The sequence below is a fragment of the Panthera tigris genome, chromosome B3 (genome assembly GCF_018350195.1).
Source record: "Panthera tigris isolate Pti1 chromosome B3, P.tigris_Pti1_mat1.1, whole genome shotgun sequence".
Lineage (NCBI taxonomy): Eukaryota > Metazoa > Chordata > Mammalia > Carnivora > Felidae > Panthera > Panthera tigris.
In genome coordinates, this window is record NC_056665.1 from 46,319,696 (window position 1) to 46,341,690 (window position 21,995).

Genomic DNA, 21,995 nt, shown 5'->3' on the forward strand with positions numbered 1-21,995 from the left:
AAACATATCCCCATATGTAGGAGATGTAGTATTAGAATGTCTCGCCAAAGTCTTCTCAGGGTTTGTTTTTTTTTTTAATATATATTTATTTATTTTAGAGAGAGAGCATGTGAAAGGTGAGGAGAGGCAGAGAGGGAGAGACAGAGGATCTGAAGTGGGCTCTGCACTGACAGCAGAGAGCCCAATGCAGGGCCAGATGCAGGGCCAGATGTGGGGCTTGAACTCACAAACCGAGAGATCATGACCTGAGTTGAAGTTAGATGCTTAATCGACTGAGCCAACAGGGCACCCCCAGGTTCTCAGGTTTAAGGAAAGCATTGATCAGATTTCAGCAGACCCTGCGTGGAAGAAGAGGAATCCATTAAGTGGTACTTCCCAGCTTTCTGGGTCATCACTAATTACTTCATTTATTTATTCAGCATTTATGAAACATGCAAATGTGCCAGGCATTGTACTTTGCATTGACGCAAATAACCAGACCCTGCCCTTTAGGTTAATTAGAGTAACCCAGTTAATTAACTAATTAAGATCAATTAGACATAGACCTTGACTGGTGCAAGGTAACAGTCCACTAGAGCAGACAGACAGGAAAACAGATAATATAAAAATAATACAATCAGGGCTATACTAGAGATATCATCTGAGTGCTGTGGGAATACAGTGTACCTGGAGAATAGGGAAAGGCTTCACACAGGTGATATTTAATAGGGTCTTGAAGGGTGCATAGGAGCTCATCAGGCTGATAAGGCTCAGTGTAGGGAGGGCATTTTAGGCCATGTGGAAGGCTGAGGTATGAGGGACCGTGTCTTCTGGGGATAAGTGAGGACTGCACTGGAACAAGATTTCTGAAGGTGACATCACAGGGCCATGGGGGATGAGACTGGAGAAGTGGGCTGTTACCAGAGATTTCGTGGGTAGTGCGAGATTTCATGGGTAGCCACTGTGGACAGATCTGACTCTTCAATGGATCATCTTTGCTAGCTTAATGACACCTTCTAAAATGACCCCAGTAAACATTATTTGGCTTTCTGGTTGCATTCCCTGCTGCTTTGCCTCTCTGGCCTATCTTTCTAGTTTTTTTTCTATTAATCTAAGAAAGCTACCCAATATCCTGACAATTGTTCTATTCAAGGGAGTCAGATTTGGTCTCTGTCCTTGGAATAACAGCATAATTAAAGATTACTATAAACCTTTTTGTTAAAATAGCTCTCATATTTTTAAAATTTTAGCTTTATTGAAGTGTAAGTGATAAAATTGTATGTAAAGTATTTAAAATCTATGTCATGGTGATTAGATATATGTACACATTGTGAAAAGACCCCCCCCCCCACATCTAGTTAATTAACACATCCATCACCTCACTATTTATTTTATTTTATTTTATTTTATTTTATTTTATTTTATTTCATTTTATTTTTGGTGAGAACATTTAAGTTCTACTCAGCAAATTTCATTTATACAATGCAGTATTGTCAACTACAGTCATCATGTTTTACATTAGATCCTTTCATATATTAATACTTGAGTAGTTCAATAACAATAAGGATCTTTAAGTATCCTTGGGATATCCAGAGCGACAATAAAAATGAAGAAATACTTTGCAACTGAAGAGATTATGATCTTAAAAATTCACAAAGATCAAATTCTATTGTACATGTGCCTCTGTTAGTCTGGCTGCACACATCGCCTGACAGTGATTTGCTCAAAGATCTCAGACTCCATGTACCTTCCCTCTCACACTCCTTGTCCATTGACTTTCCTCCCTTCCTAGCCTCCTGGCCTGGCTATCCACTCCTCAGAAACAATCCTCCTGGATGGTTCCACCCATTAGCCTCCTTCTGACAGCATTCTGTCTCTCATCTGTGTATTCTATACCACTTCCTTGCCCTTCTTAACTTCCCTCATCATGCAGCTTAGAATCCAAAGCCCATTCCCACAAGTGCTTTTTGCCAATGAACCCCATTGTCCTTTCTCCCTGTCCCCTTGGCCCTACCCACACGGCCAACCCTGTTGCTGAATAAATTCAACTGTGCTTCTCTACACCTACCTCCAGGCTGCTGAGTGGGGCTGAAAAAAAAGCAGTTACTCAACCACAGATCCTTGCTCCTATTACATAGTTCCCATCCTTACCCATGTCTCCATCACTGTTAGCACAAACCTCTTCATTTCCTGGTCAGCTCTCTCCACTTTACCAAAGAAGCCTTCTCAGGCCTTATCTACACTCCTCAGTGGAAGACACCCTTGTTCCTCTCCCTGCCCTTTATTCTCAGCAGAAGACTTCACTTCCTACTTGAGCAACCATTCATGTTAAGTGAGCACCTACTCTCAACCAGGCCCTGATCGGGGCTCTGGGGATGCCATGATGGAAAAACAAATCCCTGACTCATAAGGTTTATGTTCTAATGGAAGGAGATAGATGATGAACAAATAGATAACTGCATGGGATGCCAGGTATGATAATATAAAGAAAAGTAAAGTAGGATACAGGTAGGATAGAGTAGAGCCATGGGGTGCTATTTTACTCAGAGGGAGCTGAGAAGATAACATTTGTACAGGGAGCAAGTTGTGTGTCTATCTGGTGGAAGGAAGAGTAGAGCCTCCATGGTGAACACAAGCTAGGGAAGTGACAGAAATAGGGAGGAGGTCAGGGTGGCTGGAGCAGAGGGAGGAAGAGGAGGCTCAGGCGAGTGGGGAGGAGGTAATGACTTAGAGTCAGGAGCCACTGTGAAGATTTAGCTTTTTCTCAGAGTGACAGGGGAGCCATTGGAGGACTTTGAGCAGAGCAGTGACAAGATGTGCCTTAGGCTTTAAGGGGATAATGCTGGCTGCTGGGATGAGAAGTGACTGGGGGTGAGAGTAGGAGCAGGAGTCAGAGATGCCAGAACTGTGCTTCCCCTCGGGAGGGGGTGTGTGTTTTTAGTTGTACAAAGGTGACTGGTGGAGGCTTTAGTGGAAGCATGGAGTGGGAGCAGTGAGGGGGATTTAAAAAGGCAAGAAGCACATCTTGTGGATGCTGGGAAGGCTATGGAAACCCAAGAGAAGAGACAGATCTTGCTTATTTTGCTAACCCTCCCTATTCGGGAGAGTCCTTCACTGTGTGGGGGTTGTTGAAATGCAGAGCTGGACTCCCTTTAAAGAAACTCCTGGCAGCTAGAGAATAGGCTGGGGACTAGGCTCAGCCAACTGGATGCCCACACCTGAAGCTTTCAGTTTTGATGGAGTGATTCATAGAAGACATCCCACCACCTGAGAAATTCTTCATGATGGCTGCAGCGAGAGGAGAATCTTGCTGGTGGCAATGATACCAAAGACACTGTCTCAGGCACAATCTTCCTGTTGGGGGTCAAGGGGTCCCTGACTGGGCTTCCTCCCTCACATCCTGCCCTGTGCAGGCCTGGGTTTCCTAGCTTCCTGAGTCAGTTCCAATGCTTGCAACCAAGAACCTTGCACATGCAATGGCAGAAGATTGTTTTTGGCCAAGAATTTTGCAGAGTACTACTTTCTAAAGAAAGTCTGTTCTAATTTGAGCCACTCTGACTCTAGACGTGGGTGAGAGGTGGTCACAGAAGCTATTCAGTATGATGTTGTATTTAGAGAGGAGGAGAGTGGGGTGAGAACAAAGACAGGAAGAAGCAAAGACAAGATGAAACAAGTTAAAATGCCTCATAAGATCAATTTGAGTATCTCAGTGTAAAATCAACACTTTTTTGCAAGTTTTTTTGTTTTAAAATTATTTTAACAATTCTTTTGAAGAAAGCTGCTGATTACATTTTAATTCTGTTCTTGAGAGTCCTTAGTTGGATGTTCTGATAATGTAGGGATTGTTTCCTGTGGAATAGGGGAAGTTGAATACACTCTTTGTGTGTTTTTGAATTTCTTAAGCTCTTCAAAATTCCAGAAGCCTAATTCTGTTATCAGTTAGAAACTTCAATTCCAAATAATCAGCATGGATAAAACAGTCAGGAGTTTCAGCTGTGAAAACTCAGTTTCTTTTCTCTGTTCAGGGAAGGAATGTGAAGAATGATCTCAAAAGCTTCCTGCAGCCCTAAAAATCTGATTCGACCTGGAACTATTACAAACTTATTAGGGTATTTTAAACATGCAGAGAAGTGAAGAAAATTCAGTTACCAGGCACAAATGTATTTATCATGTCACTTTAATAAATCTTAACATTTTTGCAATATTTGCTTTGGATTTTTTTTTTTAGTGTTTTTTTTTTTAATGGCCATGTAATAAAATTCAATAAAATGGCTTTTTTCCTTCTTCTGGTATACAATCATATTAATTTTTTTCATTAAAATTTTGTAGTAAAGTATACGTAACAAATGTTTGCCATTCTAACCATTTTGAAGTTACATTGTCCTTCATCCATCACCACAATCCACCTCCCAAACTTTCTTCAACTTCCCAAACAGAAATTCCCTCCCCATTAAACAATGACTCCCATTCCCTCCTCCCCCAGCCCTTGGAAGCCACCATTCTACTATTTTTGTGAATTCCATCCCCATATATTTTAGTACATTGTAGATTGACGATACTGTTACAGTAAGGACACATCTCCCCCAAAACCTCCTTCTATAACCACAGTGTCCCTTGGCCCCTGGCAACCACTAATCTGTTCCCTACCATTTTTTCCTCCAATATAATAAATGGAATTATAAGGATGTGACTTCTTAAAAAATTTCTTTTTAATATTTACTTATTATTTTGTGTGAGAGAGAGACAGAGCAGGAGCAAGGGAGGGGCAGAGAGAGAGGGGCACACAGAATCTGAAGCAGGCTCTAGGCTCTGAGCTGTCAGACACAGGGTCCGAACCCACGGAGCTGAAACACAGGGACCACAGACCACAAGAGCATGACTTGAATCGAAGTCAGATGCTTAACCCCCTGAGCCACCCAGACACCCCAAGGATGTGACCTCTCAACATGGGCTTCGTACATGCAGCATGATGCCTTTGAGGCTCATCTGAGTTTGTGTCTATTGTTCCCTCCATGCCCCTCCAAATCTTCTCCAAAGGCAACCACGGCCCTTAAATAGTATTTAATTCTTATGAATATTTTTATAGTTATAGTGTATACAGATTTAGCCACAAAATATATACTTCCTGTTTCCTATAACTTAAAATTTAAATAAATGATGTTGTAATGTACTTGTCATGCTGCAAGTTGCTTTTATAACTCACTGCTCTGTTTATGTCATATTAATGCTGGGTTTTTAAATTTCACTGTTATATTCTATTCTATGAATATATCACGTAGATCATAGATTCATCCATTTACCTATGAATAGACATTTCTTTCCTGTGTGTCTGTCTGTCTCTTTATCCCACCCTGACCAGCTGTGTTAGGCCTCCTGCCAAGGGCCGCCAGTCCCAAAGCAAGCCTCAGATGATCAGAAATGTCTGCTCTGAGGTCAGAATGGGAAAATCCCAGATCTCATCTCTAAGCTGGCTGCTTCCTTGACTGAGTACCTGGACAGAGGTCATGTCTGATACTTTGAGCCCTACCTAAGCCCAAAGGTTCAGTGAGATGTCAATCTAGGACATGTATTAGAATTTCTAAAAAAGCCTTTCAAAAAAAGGAAGAGAGGGGCACCTGGGTGGCTCAGTTGGTTGAGCGTCCAACTTTGGCTCAGGTCATGATCTCACCATTCATGAGTTCGAGCCCTGCATCTGGCTCTGTGCTGACAGCTCAGAGCCTGAAGCCTGCTTCAGATTCTGTGTCTCCCTCTCTTTCTGTCCCTCCCTTGCTCATGCTGTGTGTGTCTCTCTCTCTCAAAAATAAATAAACACCAAAACTAATTCAAAAAAGAAGAGAAAGAAAGAATTTAAAAATTAAATCAGAATTTCCAGGGCAACAGAGTGTGTGTGTGTGTGTGTGTGTGTGTGTGTGTGTGTGTATGTGTGTGTATATATATATATATATATATATATTTTTTTTTTTTTTTTTTTTTTTTTTTTTAAGTCCCCACGTGATTTTAAAATGTAGCCAGAGTATGGGGCGCCTGGGTGGCTCAGTCAGTTAAGCGGCCGACTTCAGCTCAGGTCGTGATCTCGCGGTCAGTGGGTTCGAGCCCCGCGTCGGGCTCTGTGCTGACAGCTCAGAGCCTGGAGCCTGTTTCGGATTCTGTGTCTCCCTCTCTCTGACCCTCCCCCATTCATGCTCTGTCTCTCCCTGTCTCAAAAATAAATAAAAAACGTTAAAAAAAAAATTAAAAAAAAAATGTAGCCAGAGTAAAAACCCGATTTAAAAAGTGAGAATGAACAAACACCCCCAGACAGACAGCTTTTTCTAGGCTTTCTTCATGAGCTGGGGAGCTGGCCTCCAGTCCCCATGTCCAGTAGTGGAGGTTACTCTGTCCTCTTCCTACCTTTTTTTAGTTCCCTGGACTTTGTGGGAGCCAAACTCAGCCACCTGTATCTGCTCCCAGAACCTGGGCCTGGGCGCCCTGGCCTCAGTCTTCTTCCCTGATGAGGGGTTTCTCTTCTGTTTCTAGGGTATAGGGACATTTATCTAGTTTCCGAGACTTCCTGTGGTTTATACATTTTCTTGACTTGTATTTCATCATTTCTATATGTTGAGATGTTGCCTCAGAGCACAAACTTCTAGAAATGGTTTCTATCTCAGACGATTGAAAGCACACATCACCTGCTGGAGGGCCGCTATTGTGACTTCAAAGGAACACATGCTGCCACCTTATAAATAGCTTCCTTTTGTGTTTTACTGTTTTAAAGCAAAAAATTATGTTTTTTCCTATTTCAAAAGTAAATTGTACTCTTGGGAAAAAGTTCCAATGCTGTGGAAATATATGACTTAGAAAATAAGTCTCCAATAATCATTTCCCTGAAGATAGTTTTGAGTATAGTTTTCCATATTTTATGCATTTATACACATACTCATTTTTAAAAAATAAAAAAATGGAATTTTATTGGTGAACTGAAGGGTTGTTGAGTTTTGCACTTAGTTTGTCATGGAAATCTTTCTGTAGTTAGATACCCACATTATTATTACTGGATACATTCTACTGCAGTTCACTTAGGGATGGCTATTTGTAATGTTTTCATCTTGGCCATCACAGACAATGCCGGAATAAATGTTCTCACATGTCCATCTCTGTGCATTTGTGGAGGTCAAAATCTGCTTTACTTCCTTGGAACCCACATTTCCTATCAAATGTGCATTCCTGCCAGGAAGGAAAACCAGCCTGGGGAGTGTGGAGCAGGTCAGTGGCTGGAAGGAACACGTGGTGCTCCCTTGAGATGCTCAGTCCTATTAGAATCAACTTCTTGAGCCTCTAAATTCTCAATGACGTGCATATTGGAGCAGATGCCCTTCGCTTCACCTTCTCTTTAACCTGCCCAGGTACTAAACATCAGCCTCTGGAAGGTCAGCTTGGAAGGTTAACTTGGAAAGTTTTAGTGCTGTGTTTTTCAAACTGCAGGGCTGTGACCTATTAGTGGGTTATGAAATCAAATTAAAAGATCACAAATGAGCAATTAAAAAAATCAAACAGAACAATACTGCAAGTATCAGAGCATGTCACATGAAGGGTAAATGTTGCAATTTTATTTCAAGGGTGTGTGTGTGTGTGTGTGTGTGTGTGTTGGATATTGTCTTAACTCAGATTCCTTGGAAGCAGAGCTCAAGAAAAGAATATGGGTGTCTGTGATGTCTTTAGGACAGAAAAATGAGGAAGGAACTGGAGCGGGCAGGGGACCAGCTGAGCAAGGGTGTACTCACGCCTAATCCCATGGTTTGAATTGCATCAGAGCTGGTGATGCCTGAGACAAGCAGGTAGTGCCTTGTGAATCCCCTGTCAACACTGGCTATTGTCTGCTCTGAGGAACAGAGGTACATAACCTCCAGAAAGGCAGCTCCTGCTCAGCTCAGATTAATTCCCAGAGGAGGAGGCAATGGTCTTGACAGCTGGGGAATGGGTACACCAGCCTGCATGGGGTTACCAACAGTGTCCATTCCAGGAAGTTTTATAAAATGTATTTCTAAGTGTGCTTCAGGGTAAAAACAAACAAAAAAGAGTTTGAAAAAACACTAGTTTTAGAACAATTATGCCCATCAACTTGTGGGAAAGAAAATGAGGCCTCTATCACCCTTTTCTGTATTTCATTAGACAAATGCAAATTCCCACATACAATCTTCATTACAAATTCCCCATTGGGGAAAAAGGCACCACAGAAAGGAAACAAAGCATACAGGATGTTCTTTTTTTTAAAACTGAGTTGAATCCTCAGCAGCTTTTTTTAAAAATTTTATTTATTTATTTATTTTTTAACATTTATTTACTTTTGAGACAGAGGATGAACGGGGGAGGGTCAGAGAGAGAGAGAGAGAGAGAGAGAGAGAGAGGGAGACACAGAATCTGAAACAGGCTCCAGGCTCTGAGCTGTCAGCATAGAGCCCGACGCGGGACTCGAACTCATGAGCCATGAGATCATGACCTGAGCCGAAGTTGGATGCTTAACCATCTGAGCCACCCAGGCGCCCCAAGTTTATTTATTTTTGAGACAGAGAGAGACAGAGCATGAACAGGGGAGGGGCAAAGAGAGAGGGAGACAGAGAATCGGAAGCAGGCTCCAGGCTCTGAGCCATCAGCCCAGAGCCCGCCGCGGGGCTCGAACTCACGGACAGCGAGATAGTGACCTGAGTTGAAGCTGGACGCTTAACCGACTGAGCCACCCAGGCGCCTCCAGGATGTTCTTAATGTTTTAAACTTAAGCCTTAAGACACCAGCAGCCACCTAAGGAGGCTTAGAGCTGTGTTCTCTGGCTTGGGGCATACCAACCTGGGAATTCAGGGGTGGGCGAGCTGTTAGTGGGGCCTTGAAACCATGAAATAAGCTTGACACATGTTTGCAAAGCACTCATTTTCCCCTGGGAAATGTTTTAAAACATTTTTTATGACCATGGAGCAAAATATAAAATTCACATGGGCTTTGAAGATGAAGAATAAAATTACGAAGAGATCTCAAATTATAGCTCACCCACTTTAGACTATGTTTTCAGATTCCCAGACATTCTTATTCATTGGCCAGTTAGACACTCAAGGAGAAAATTAATGAAAGCAGCAGTTAGAGTACCTTTCCCCTTTCAAGAGGGTGTAGTTAACATGGTCCTCCAGATTCCAAGCAGTTTGTGGGGGCTGACACCTGACAGTCTTGGTCACCAATCCTAAACTACCAGAGACATTAAGTTAGTCAACAGATGGTTATTAAGCACCAACAAGATACCAGCAACCGGGGATAAAATGAATGAACAAGACAGACCATCCTGCCCTTATGGACCATTCTGGTCAGAGGATTGAGACAAAATCAAATAAATAATGCAGGAGTCATTAGAGCTGCTCATCAAACCTTTGTGGCTTTCTGCCTTTGGGGCACAAGTACAGTGGTAGGGTCCCTTGTGAGTGGGTGGGGACGTTGACTAGTTCTGGCCAATGGGTTGTGACTAGAAGTGATTGCACGTCCTTTCTGGGCTAAGCAGTTAATGTGATGCTCCCTGGAGCTCTCTGCCCTCTGACACAATGACCAGTGAAGCATCCATATGGTGGCTGCCTCATCAGCCGGGCCTGAGCTGAGCCTCCCAGCTGCCCCCTAACATAATGTGGAGTGAGAAAGCAATAAACTGTTGTAAACTCCTGAGGTGTGGGTCGTTTTATTACTGAAATGTAATCTAGACTATCCTGTCTCATGCAAAACAATAAAATAAAATATTATCAATTGTGATAACTGCTGTGAATAAAATTAACAAGTTGCTAATATAACATGACAGAGAGTAGCCTACAGGGTCAGGGAATGCTTCTGTGAAGATAGGAAATCTAAGCCGGCATCTATTAGACCAAGGTAATGCAGACTTTCGTAATTGTTTTTGCTTTATTGCAGAGAGAAGCCAAGTAACTCTAGAATCATAGATCGAAAACAGTCAGGAAAATGGAGATGTAGACCTGCCTAGGGTCCCATGGCTCCCTGGTGCTCTAACTTCAGCATGTGGACGTGGGTCCATACCCTCTCCAGTAGGGCTGCTGCTGAATGAGGCAAGTGAGGTGCCTAGGGTGCAACACTGAAGGAATCTACTCTCTGGAGCATCCTTTACATCCTGAGGATGCTGGTGTTGGAAAGGTTGTGCCCTAAGGGGCCCACTCTTAAGGAGGCACTCATCAGGGTCATGCAATTCCGGAGCGGACACCTGGACATCAGTGCCTCCTTAAATGTTACACCCTAAACTCCTCCTCACTGCACCCCGGTCCCAGCTCTGCTCTACACCAGTGTTCTGAGTAAGGACTTAGCAAGCACTCAGCATTCAGGTAACTGTAGCTGTGTCCTTGGCATACTGGGTGTGTCTGCTGATGTAATCTGTAAGGCCCTACACTCCTTGGGACCATGTGACAGCACAGCACTTGAAGATGGGAAGTGCATGGTTTTCAGATGTCAAAAACTGACTTCTTCCCAGAGTTCTTGAAAAGGAAACCAAGCAAGGAGACGAGAGAGTGAGATTTCCAGAGTTTAGGAAGGGCTTCAGGCTGGATGAGGCTGTTTTTCCCCTCAGTGCAGAAAAAGTCTTTCTTCCACTCTGAAAAGGATAATTCCCAATGAAAAAAAAGGATTAAATACAGTGTATTCTTCAGTGAGGTGCTAGTGACTAATAGCACCTTCTTTTCCTGGAAGCAGGTTTGGGGATGGAGATAGGAGCTCCTCTGTGTGGGCTCAGGCTGCCCGTTGGCATTATGAGTTTGGTTTGATTACCCCCACTTTACAGAGGAAGGACCCATCTCTTCAGAGTCGAAGGCACTTGCCCATTTGAACACAAGTCTGTCTAACTCTTATCTACTTAAGGACAAGGGGTAACAGGCAGGATAAAATGTGGTGGCCAGAAATGCTTATCTAGAGGGGAGGACATTTAACAGAAAAGAGACAAAGCCACCTACTTTACATAGTTAGCTGTTAACCCAGGCCACTCGATTCTGTGTAAAGTTTCACAAATCCACCACCTCCTGGATCATCATTCTTAGGCAATTTCTAAATATCTAAATTGCAAATATTTTCTCTCAGTCTTTGGCTTATATTTTAGTTTTCTTAATAGTATCTTTGGAAGAACAATTTTTTTTTTTTTGGAGAAGTCCGTATATCAATTGCTTTCTTTTATGCATCATGCTTTTGGTGTCATATGTGAGAAGTGTTTGTCAAATTCAAGATAATAAAGATTTCCATCTATGTTTTCTTCTTGGAGTTTTGTGATTTTAGCACTTACATTTAATTCTGTGGTGCATTTTGAGTTAATTTTGCTCAGCCACATCTTTTGGACCCTTCTCTTGACAGATGAGGAGACCGAAGCAAAGGGGCTTAGCTCAGCTTCTAAAGCAAACTGATGACAGAGCTAAAATAGATTGGTAGGGTCCCTTCCAGACAAAGTGTTTGCTCTGACAGAAGCTCATTTGAGTCTACATCTTCCAGCTTTGAAGCTGTGTGATTGTTGCCTCTAATGTCACTTGTTAAAAAGGCCTTCTTAATGTCTAACCCAGGTGTTTCTTATCACCTCAGGTCCACTGTGTCTGTTCCTCAACTCAGTAGAAGCACAATTGTTTAGCGTTGTTGTTTATACACTTGGAGCCAGCTGAACTCATCCCATCCACATTTCTTCTAGCTAAATACCTATGGCTTCTTTTCCCCCCAGGGGCTGTTTCTGCCCCTGCCAGGCCTTGCACTGCTTCTCCACACTAATGTCCTGTACGTGGCACTTGCCGCTTGGTATTGAACCTTACAGCTCTGAAAGCAGGGGCAGACTGGGAACACGTAGTTGGGTAGATTTCCCAGAGGATGCTGGAGGGAAAACGGCCGCCAACTTCCATTTCAATTTGTCAAGCAAGGCAGCTGGAATTGTTCGGCCTTTCAATTTCCGGAGATCTCTTGGGGAGGGGGAAGGCCGGGGCAGTAGGACCCGAGAGGAAAGGTTGGGCCAAGGGAACTCAAGAATCATACTTGTCACTCAAATGCAGAGCTGACAGTTTATCCTCTTGTAGTTTGAGTCCATCTACAGTATCCGTTCTTTTCCCCTGGTCCTGAAAGATCACATCAGCAAGTATCTGCCTCTTGATGAGCAAATTTTTAAACTGTCATAATGTGACTGGTAAGCTGGGAGCAATGTAGATGTCCCTCTGTCCAAGAATGGAAAAGGGGTATCCGGTGGAGACGTACAGAATGTTCTGTGGCAGATGCACACACCCAGCCAGGTGTGCATACATCCAAGAGTTTGGAAAGACCTTACATATACAGAGTTGAATACAGAAGAGTAAGATCTAGAGCATAAATATTGTTCAAAAACACCTACAGTCTTCAAAACAACGATCCATGTTCAAGTATACATGCTTGTATCAGGCCATGTATTAAGCACGTAAGAGCAGACGTCTAGTATGGGGAAGGAAATTGGAGTGGGGGTTTGTACTAGTTTCCTGAGGCTACTGTAACCAGTTCTCACAAACTAGACAGCTTTGGGCAACACACACATATTCTCTGACCATTCTAGAGGCCAGGAGTCCAAAGTCAGTATGACCATGCTGAAGGCAAGGTGCTGGCTGCTCTGGAGACCCTAGAGGAGAATCCACTCAGCCCCCTCCAGCGTCTGGTGGCTGCTGGCACTCCTTGGCTGGTGGCCACATCATTCCAGTCTTGAAGGCCAGCATCTTCAGGTCTCTTCATCGTCACAGCACCTTCTCTGTGCATCAGGTCTCCCTCTGCTGCCCTCTCATAACAGTATGTGTGATCATATTTAAGGCCCAACCACATGATGCCGGATATAATCTCCCTATTTTAAACTCCTCAATCTCTGGGTGCCTGGGTGGTTTAGTTGGTTGAACGCCCAACTCTTGATCTCAGCTCATGTCATAATATCCCAGTTTGTGACATCTAGCCCCGCGTCTGAGTCTGTGCTGACAGCATGGAGCCTGCTTGGGGTTCTCTCCATCCCCCTCTCTCTGAGTAAATAAGCTTTAAACTCCTCAATCTTGTAAGCAAAGACTACCCTCCTTTTGCCATGTAAGGTGACATTCACAGGTTTTAAGGATTGGGAAGTGGCTATCTTCTGGGAAGTCATTTTTCAGCCTATGATAAGGGCCTTTACTGTTTTTCTTTCACACCTCTCACCCAGTCCCTAGAAAATAATGTTGATTCAACTGTCAAAGTATCTGGAATGGACCCACTTCTGCTACGTCTGTGGCTCCCAGCCAGCCTCACTGAAGCCACCAGGACTCCTCGTGGGTCTCTTGGCTTACTTCCTTGTTTTTTTACTGTCTACACACCAGCCAGAGTATCTTTTTTATTTATTTTTATTTATTTATCTATTTTTTAATTTTTTTAATGTTTATTATTGAGAGACAGAGAGACACAGAGACACAGAGCATGAGCAGGGGAGCGGTAGAGAGAGAGGGGACACATAATCTGAAGCAGGCTTCAGGCTCTGACCTGTCAGCACAGAGCCCGACACGGGGCTCAAACTCACAAACTGTGAGATCATGACCTGAGCGGCAGTTGGATGCTTAACTGGCTGAGCCACCCAGGCGCCCCGTGGAGTATCTTTTTTAAAATGTTAGTCAGATCCTGTTACTCTTCTGCTTCTCATTTTCTTACTCTGCATTAGTTTCTCTTCATAACACTCATGCACCTGTTGATACATATCTATTGTTTACTTGTTTATCTATTTCCATGATTAGAATAAGCTCTGTAAGAGCAAACACTTTAACTGTTTTATTCTCAGTAGGGGTAAAGCATTGTAGACGCTCTCAATAGTTGTTGAATGGATGAGCAAAGGGGGAAAAAATAAAAAGAGAGAGGCTTTGAATAGACTCCTGGTGAAGGTGTGTCATAAACTAAGGAGTACAGTTCGCTGTTGTATTGTCCTGAGGACAATTTATCTAGTCCTAAGGGTACACAACGGGGTGGATGGCTTCACCTTTAGGCCACACCTGAGCTCTGAGCTCAGTTAGCTGACACGTCTCCAGAGCTACTTCCCCGGGGACCTGTCTATCCAGGGCAGTGTGGCAGCATAAAGCAAGTGTGGACTTTGAGCACAGTCTGACTTGGAAGCCCCAAGTAGATTATCTTGGGCAACTTAAACTTTCTGAGTCTCGGCTTTCCTAACCTGCTAAATAAAGAATTGCAATTCCTGTCTGGCAGGAGTATTCTGAGGGTAGAAATGATGTAGCTAAATAAAATACTTGTTACTCTGTTCTATACGCAGGGGATCCTTCATTGCATCAGACATTGAGATCCATGGCTTTATGGTGATACTATTGGCTAGGGCCTCAGAATACCACAAAATAACCCTAGTTACTTCACATCATGATTTTCCCATGGCAGAACTTTGTTTTTGGTACACTGTGCTATTGGTCAATAAAAAAGGTTGATTAGTGATCAAGGTCAGGCATCTCGGTATCTGGGAATGCAGGTCTGTCCCACCCACTAAGAGAGGGGCCCTGTTCCTCAGCACTTTGAGAGTGCCACTGGTTCACCTCTGGCATCGCCCTCACCACACTCTATTGTAATGGCCCGCATAATTGTCTAGGTTCCACACCAGAACTCTTTGTGGAAAGGTAGTGTCTTAGTTATTAATTTTTGTATGTTGACTATTGAATGGATAAATGATATGTGACATACATTTTATATCACTAGTACTATCCAATTTAATTCATTTTCAATTAAACTCAATTTATTTCAATGAACATTTGCTTGATGCCATGTGTATAATTCTAGAGATTGTGTGTTATTCCCTCTATGGGGACAGAGCCTATAGTCTTCTGCTGGGGCTGGAGAGGAGAAGTTGCAAGGCTGGTAAGGGAGGGAAATGAGATCTGGGGCTCTGACTGCTCCTTGAAAAGACTTTTACCAATCCTTCTGGTAAAGGATTGTTTCTTTTAAAGTTTATTTCTTTTTAGAGAGAGAGAGAAAGTGGGGGAGGGGCGGAGAAAGAGGGAGAGAGAGAGAGAATCCCAAGCAGGCTCCACACTATCAGCACAGAGCCCAATGCGGGTCTCGAACCCATGAACCGTGAGATCACGACCTGAGCTGAAAACAAGAGTCAGACGCTCAAATGACTAAGCCGCCTAGGCGCCCCCCCCCCAATCCTTTTGTTTTTAACTTCTGCTTCACCCCCTACTTCTAGATATACCTGGTGCCACCACTTCTGGGGCCTTTGGAGGGTTCTGCACAATATATTGGACTGCTTCTTGTCTTCACAGCACTGGCTTCTGATTCAGCTTTCTCAGGGCAGTTAGGTCAGGTACCACCTGTGCATTTGTTTTCTAGCTTCACAAAAACTTTTTCTGTACTTTTCTCCTCTTCTCTGTACTTAGTTCTTGTGAGTTCATGCCTGCTTCTCCCATCCTTTTAGTGGGGTGTAAGTAGGAAAGACAACTGTATTTGTTTAAAGTGTATCTGTATGTGTTTCTTATTGCTACATGACAAATTACCACAAATTTAGTGGCTCAAAAAAAATTTATTATCATTCTGGTGAGTAGAAGTCCAACATGAGTCTTACTAGGCTGAGATGTTGACTGGGCTGCATTTCCTTCTGGGAGTTTTGAATGAAAGATGGTGTTTTCTTGCCTTATTCTAACTTCTTGAAGCTGCCTGCATTCTTTGGATTGTGGACCCTTCCTCCACCTTCAAAGTCAGTAACAACGGGTCAAGATTTTCCACATGGCATCATGAACACCTCCTCTTCTGTCTCCCTCTTCTACCCTTAAGGACTCTTGTGATTACATTGAGCCCACCTGGATAATCCAGAATAATTTTCCTATTTGGAAGTTAGCAGATTAGCAATTCCCTCTGCAACTGTAACCCTCTTTCTCACATAAGGTGACATATTCACAGGTTCCAGAGATTAGGGCATGGGAATTTGGTGGGGCAGGGAGACATAATCTGCCTATGGCAGCATCATTAATTGAAACTTAGAAATTTGAAATTGAGTTTGCCACCATCTTCTATCAAGACTTAACATGACTCCTTAAATATATATGTATATATATATTTATTTATTTATTTAGGGGGTGTCTGGGTGGCTCAGTCAGTTGAGCATCTGACTCTTGATTTCAGCTCAGATCATGACCCCGGGGTCATGGAATCAAGCCCTGCATCAAGTTCCGAGTTGAGCATGGAGCGTGCTTATGATTCTCTCTCTCTCTCTCTTTCTCTCTCTCTCTCTCCCCGTCTGCCCCTCTCCCCCCGCCTATGTACTCTCCTCTAAAATAAAAAATAAAAAAAATTTTTTTAAAAAGACTTAACAACAACAACAACAAAAAGACTTAACATGACTCCAGATTTAAAAGAAACTTAAACTTCCCATGTAATCCACATGTCTTAAATGTTTTGTATGAGTTTCCAAAGATGTATAGAAAATGGGCAATACTTGCTCTGAAGTCATTTCATTCCTGCAATAAGGTAGTGGAAAAGCTTTTGTTTGAAGAACTTAAAATTGTAGTGGGTTGAATAGTGTCTCCCCAAAAGATATGTCTGAATCCTAACCCCCACTCCCTATGAATGTGAACTTATTTGGACATGGGGTCTTGGCAGATATATTAAGTTAAAGATCTTAAGATGAGATCATCCTAGATTTAGGAAAATCTAGTGACTGGTGTCCTTGTAAGAAAAAGAAGAGGAAAATTTGAAGCACAGAGAGAAAAGCCATATAAAGATGGCAGCAGAGACTGGAAGACAGACACAGGCCAAGGAATGCCAGGACTGCCTGAAGCTGCCAGAAGCAGGGAGACATTTGGAATCCATTGTCTCTTGGAACCTCCACAAGGAATCTACCCTGCTGATGATAGCTTGATTTTGGACTTCTGGACCTTACTGTTATGAGAGAATGAGTTTCTGTTTTGTTTTGTGTGTGTGTGTGTGTGTGTGTGTGTGTGTGTGTGTGTGTGTTTTAAGTCACCCACTTTGTGGTGCATTGTGGTACCAGCCCTAGGAAACAAATATGGTAAAGCTTTCGCCAATTTTTTTCCAAGTAGTAAAGTCAAACAGATTGCATTAACTACATTTTACTTAGAGAGACTATTTGTTCACTGTTAGAATGTCCCTGTGACATTCAGAATGTTTATAGGCTGTGTCCACAAAGGCAAAATCAACTGGATATGGAAATTACAGCAGCCCCCCCTTATCCACAGGGGGTATGTTCCAAGATCCCCAGTGGATGTCTGAAACTACAGATAGTACTGAACCCCATATACATGATGTCTCCCCCTATATGTACATACCTATGATAAAGTTTAACTTATAAATTAGGCACAGTAAGAAACTAACAATAATAATAAAATAGAACAATTATAACAATATACGTAATAGAAGTTATGTGAATGTGGTGTCTTTCTCTCAAAATATCTTATTATAGCACACTCATCCTTCTAGTGATGATATGAGATGATAAAATGCCTACATGATGATGCAAAGTGAGGTAAATGACATAGGCATTGCAACGTAGCATTAGGCTACTACTGACCTTATAACAATATTTTAGGAGAATCATCTGCTTCCAGGGAAAGGTTGGCCAAGGGTGACTAAAACTGAGGAGAGCAAAATACAGCTAAGGGGGCTGTGAGGCGGGCAATGTAATCCTTTGGCAATAAAACCAAACACTTACTGAGCCAAACTGTGTTAAATGTTTTACAGTCATTATTTTATATAATCTTCCTATCTCTCTATGAGGGAGGTACTATAATAAACTCTTTTTCATAGGCTTGGAAACTGTAGCAGAGGGAGGTAAAGCTACTCAGAAAACATTCTAGCCTAGGTCTTTCAAAACCCTAAGCATTTATGCCTGAAGATCCTGATTAGCAGTTGAATCTTTCGAATCTTCTAAATAATTGCTCACATCTCTCCTTTCCATTGTCTGCGTGGAAAAAGCTAGAAAGTTCCATAGTTCCTGCAGCCAACCCTAAAAGTTTAAAAACGATTATGAGTTGAATAAATCTAGAATATTCCTTCACATTCATATCATACCCGAAGGCTTTCTCCTAAGAGAAGCTTCTGAAGAGTCAAGTCATTTAAAAAATGTTAGAAGCTGCTGCATAGATCTCACTGATACTCACTTGATTAAGAAAATATTATCTTTCCCCACAGTTAGGCTTTTATCAAAGATGAGGAAAGATAGCTGAACTGCCAGGTCAAAGACTCAGAGAATTCATTACCAAGACAAATAGGAAAAAACGAGGAACTTTGAAAGGCTCTGCAGGACTTACTGGAAATGGCAGGGCGATCATTCTTTTTGGTATCTTCACACATCCTGTTCTGTTCAGGAAATGAAGACAATTTTGTAAGCCTGAAGCATAGTAGGTTACCCAGTGGATGATTTTCTTGGTAAATACCTTGATGATCTCCTGTTTATTGCAAGTTGGTTTAAGCAAAGTTAAAGCCAGAACCAGTGGGTGGCTATAACTTCAATGGCAGGGACACCGGCTGCATTACCGGTTTGAGTAGAAGATAAGCTCACATTTCTTTTATCTTCCACTATTGAGATTATGTCTGTTTTTGCTCCCAGGATCCCTCATTCTTGTGATAAGCCTCAGGATTTACTCATTCTGTGATAGTAATCTTGGTTCCAATCTCTTTGTGGAAAGGAAACCAGAAATTCTGGTCCTTCCATCTCGTCCTCTACGGCCAGACACTGCTCTTGCCACAGCTCAGGCCAATGCTTGCTCTCCAGCTGGCCTTGACTACTCTGGTCACTAGAGGATTGGGAGCTCAGAGCTGGGGGCTGGGCCATGCCTCTCTGTTGTTGATGTCACTGTCATGGTGATGTCATGTGTAGAGGTGAGCCTGCTGATGGGATTTGGAAGTCCTGGTGTATGCTTCCTTGCTCAGGCCTGTCTTCCCCCGCAGGACTGCTCCCTATGGCCTAGAAATTCTTCCTCCTCCACTGCCAAGGACTATGTCTGGGCTGGCCTCTCAGGCTGTCACTGGCACTTTTCCCAGGGTATCTATCGGTTGGGCAGAATAATCCAAAGTATAGGATGGGTGCTGACATCAGGGCAGTGGTAGAAAATAAAATTGATGGGCAGGGTACAGGCAGACCATGGTGGATCTGGGATGCTTGGCCAAGGGCCCCTGTGAAGGTTTTGAGCTGGAGGAAAAATCACAACTGAATCCTGCCTGAAATTCCACCTCTACTTCCGGCCACTGCAGCTTGTGCCTCAAAGAAGTTATTTTCTGGTAGCGTCCCTGGGTACCCAAGGCAGGAAGGCAGTGAGAGGCGAGCTGACATGCCCACACCCCCTGACCCATCCTAGGGAGCCTTCTTCAGGGTCCCTTCCATTCAGTCACTTGTCCTCTCTGTTTCTGACTCTCTGAGGGAGCTGGAGAGCTGGGACTTCTCTGCACAGTGATTATGTCTGAGACTCTTATTTACTGAGTCTGTGGCTGGCTGCCTCTTCTCACCTCCCTTCCATCCTTCCGGTGCTGCTGCACCAACCCTGGCTTTGGAGCCATTCAAGGAGTTTGGAAGGAGTGCTACATTAAGGACTTCGGTTCCTTTCAAGTTTCACAAGGGCAGCATATAGAGCAAAATGAGAACCAGAGTAGAGGTCAGAAACCTGGCTTTGGGGCTGCCCTCTGACGCCCAGCTACAGCACCTGCCCTCACCAAATCTCTGTTTTCTCATCAGTCAAATAAAGGGGAGAATCAAGATAACTCCCAGAGGTACATGCAACTCTAACATTTGATGATTCTGGGTTTTGTAACTCTACTTATTCATTTTATATTGTTTTCTGAAAACTTGACATCCTGGTTGCTGTTCCCTCTCCTCTCTGTACACTGATGGGTACAGAATGGCATTTTAATCACCTTGGCATTGACATATTTTAGAGCATATTTTATCCCAGTGAATATTCAGAGTGATCTAGAGAAGCACAAACTTGATGTAGGTTATAATTTTTAATGTGGCCGTTCCCTCTTTCCCTCTTCCTTTGTCTCTCTCATTCATGAGTGTCTGCTTACACCTGTCTTAGGCATATTTGCTTGCTTGAAGCTCAAAAGATTCAGAGAAACAGCATTTCTGATCTTTCTGGGAATGGGCTGCCACTCTGTTGGCTGCTTTAGAGGAGGGGGCAGGGATGGGAGTCCCAGCCCAGATCTGGATAACCTCTTTTCTCATTTCCTGAGTCCAAGATCTCTTGGGAGCTGGCTCTACCGCAAACTAGCTTTGCCTCTGTTTCCTCACGTGTAAAATGGAGATCGTAACAGTATCTACCTCATAGGGTTGTTAGAGGCCTCCTATTTCAGAATCATCTGTAGCACTTGTCCAAAATCCAGATTCCTGGGCCCCAGCTCAAACCTCCTAAATCAGCATCTCTGGAGTTTGGGCCCAGAATCTGTGTTTTTAGCAGCTCTCCTAAGCAATTTCCGTATGTGACCGTCTGAGAACCCATGCCTTACATATCTGATGCTTCCCAGCACGCCCAGCGTTGTGACCTGCATCCGCTCACTTAAACATCACCATGATGCTGAGAGGTACGCCAGTGACTTCCCTTCCTTTCTCTCCACAGGAAGCTGCTGTCCAAGGTCACACAGTGTCCCCAGACCCCATCACCCAACATCCCCTTCCATGTTCTCTCCTATTGCTGAGTTGTCTTGCAGGGAAGGATGCTAGCATGCAGCCCGTTACAGAATTTGGCTTGACTTCTTTTCATTTCTTTGTGTTTGGTGGGTGAGTTTCCTTGCTCCTGTTTGGCAGATAGCCATCATTTTCCTTTATAAATGCTTTTATCTGTGGCCGCTTTTATCTTATCAGACTCACAGTATGTCTTCGTCTTTCTGCTCCCAAAGATAATTCCTGCTTTGCTATATGTCATAAGTGTCATCCCAGTCATGGCTCAAAATAACAAATAGGGTTGTTTCAAGTGAGGAAAGAAAGCTGGCAGTGCCCTGCTCGGAGAGAGTGAAGATTCTGAGCTTTCACCTGTCTATTCCTGCCATGCCCTTTAAAGGACACTTTGAGAGATGTAGGGGACCCATGTCCCCTGACATGTTAGGGGAGATGCTCTTGAGTGCCTCGGTGAACTGAATAAATGAGATGAGTTGGGAGAAAGTGGGGTGCTTGTTCTGAGCAGGTTGGAGCAGTGCGTTGGGGACACAGATGCCCACACTTACTGAGAGGTATGAGATGTACCAGGATCAGGGTGAGAGAGCCCAGCTGCCCTCTCTGCAAAGTGAGTAGCTCAGAAAGAAAGTGAATTGGCTCCTCTGAGAGAAGCAACGACCCCCCCCCTCCCCAATCCCCCAGCCCAACCCCTGCTTTGAGGCACTTGGTTTGCAAAAGACATCAGATTTGCCTGCTGGAAATCGAATGACTGGAGTCCTGGTGTCTGGTGTGGGAGGTAATGGTGGTAAAGGTGCTTGTTCCATGCCTGTGACAGTGTAGAACCATCACTGTGGGCAGTGACCGTACAGGGTGTGGGTGCAGCGGGGACACAGGGGTGTGAAGCCAGCAGACTTTAATGCCTGTTGTTGCCTATTACAAAACATGTTGCTGTTTATCTTCTCTTTTAATAAAATTTGCTGTGATACATAGTGGTGGGCATACGCTTGCATGCTTGGTGCCTGGTTCCAGGCCTACCTGCCCTCTGGAGTGGGTAGGGGGGCCTCGTGTGTGTGCCTGTCTGTGGGTGGAGAGAAACCAGGGCATATCATGGGCATCTCAGATATGGATTTCCCCAAAGGATGGATTCCTGTAGTGATGCCACGCAGAGCAGGGTTTCTCCACCCCAGCTCTATTGACCTTTTGGGCTGGGTAGTTCTTTGTGGTGGGGGATGTCCCGGGTTTTACAGGGTGTCCAGCAGCTTCCCTGGCCTCTACCCACTGGTGTGGTAAACAGAATGTCTCCAGATAGTGTCAAATGTTCCGGGGGGAGGTGGGAGCGAAACCACCTCTGGTTGAGACCCACTGTCGTAAATGAGTAAGAGTAACATATTTTCAGATGCTCTGGGGCTCCAACTGGTTA

General features: G+C 43.6%; 1 protein-coding gene across 1 annotated transcript in view; it reads right to left on the bottom strand.

The window, feature by feature from the left end:
* Positions 1 to 209: 209 nt before the first annotated feature.
* AQP9 (aquaporin 9) overlaps positions 210 to 21,995 on the bottom strand; it is a 115,655-nt gene continuing 93,869 nt past the window's right edge. Inside the window, exon 6 of the mRNA XM_042988764.1 lies at positions 210 to 338. Coding sequence (XP_042844698.1) covers positions 329 to 338 — 10 coding nt within the window. The 3' untranslated portion in view covers positions 210 to 328. The remainder of the gene's footprint in view (positions 339 to 21,995) is intronic.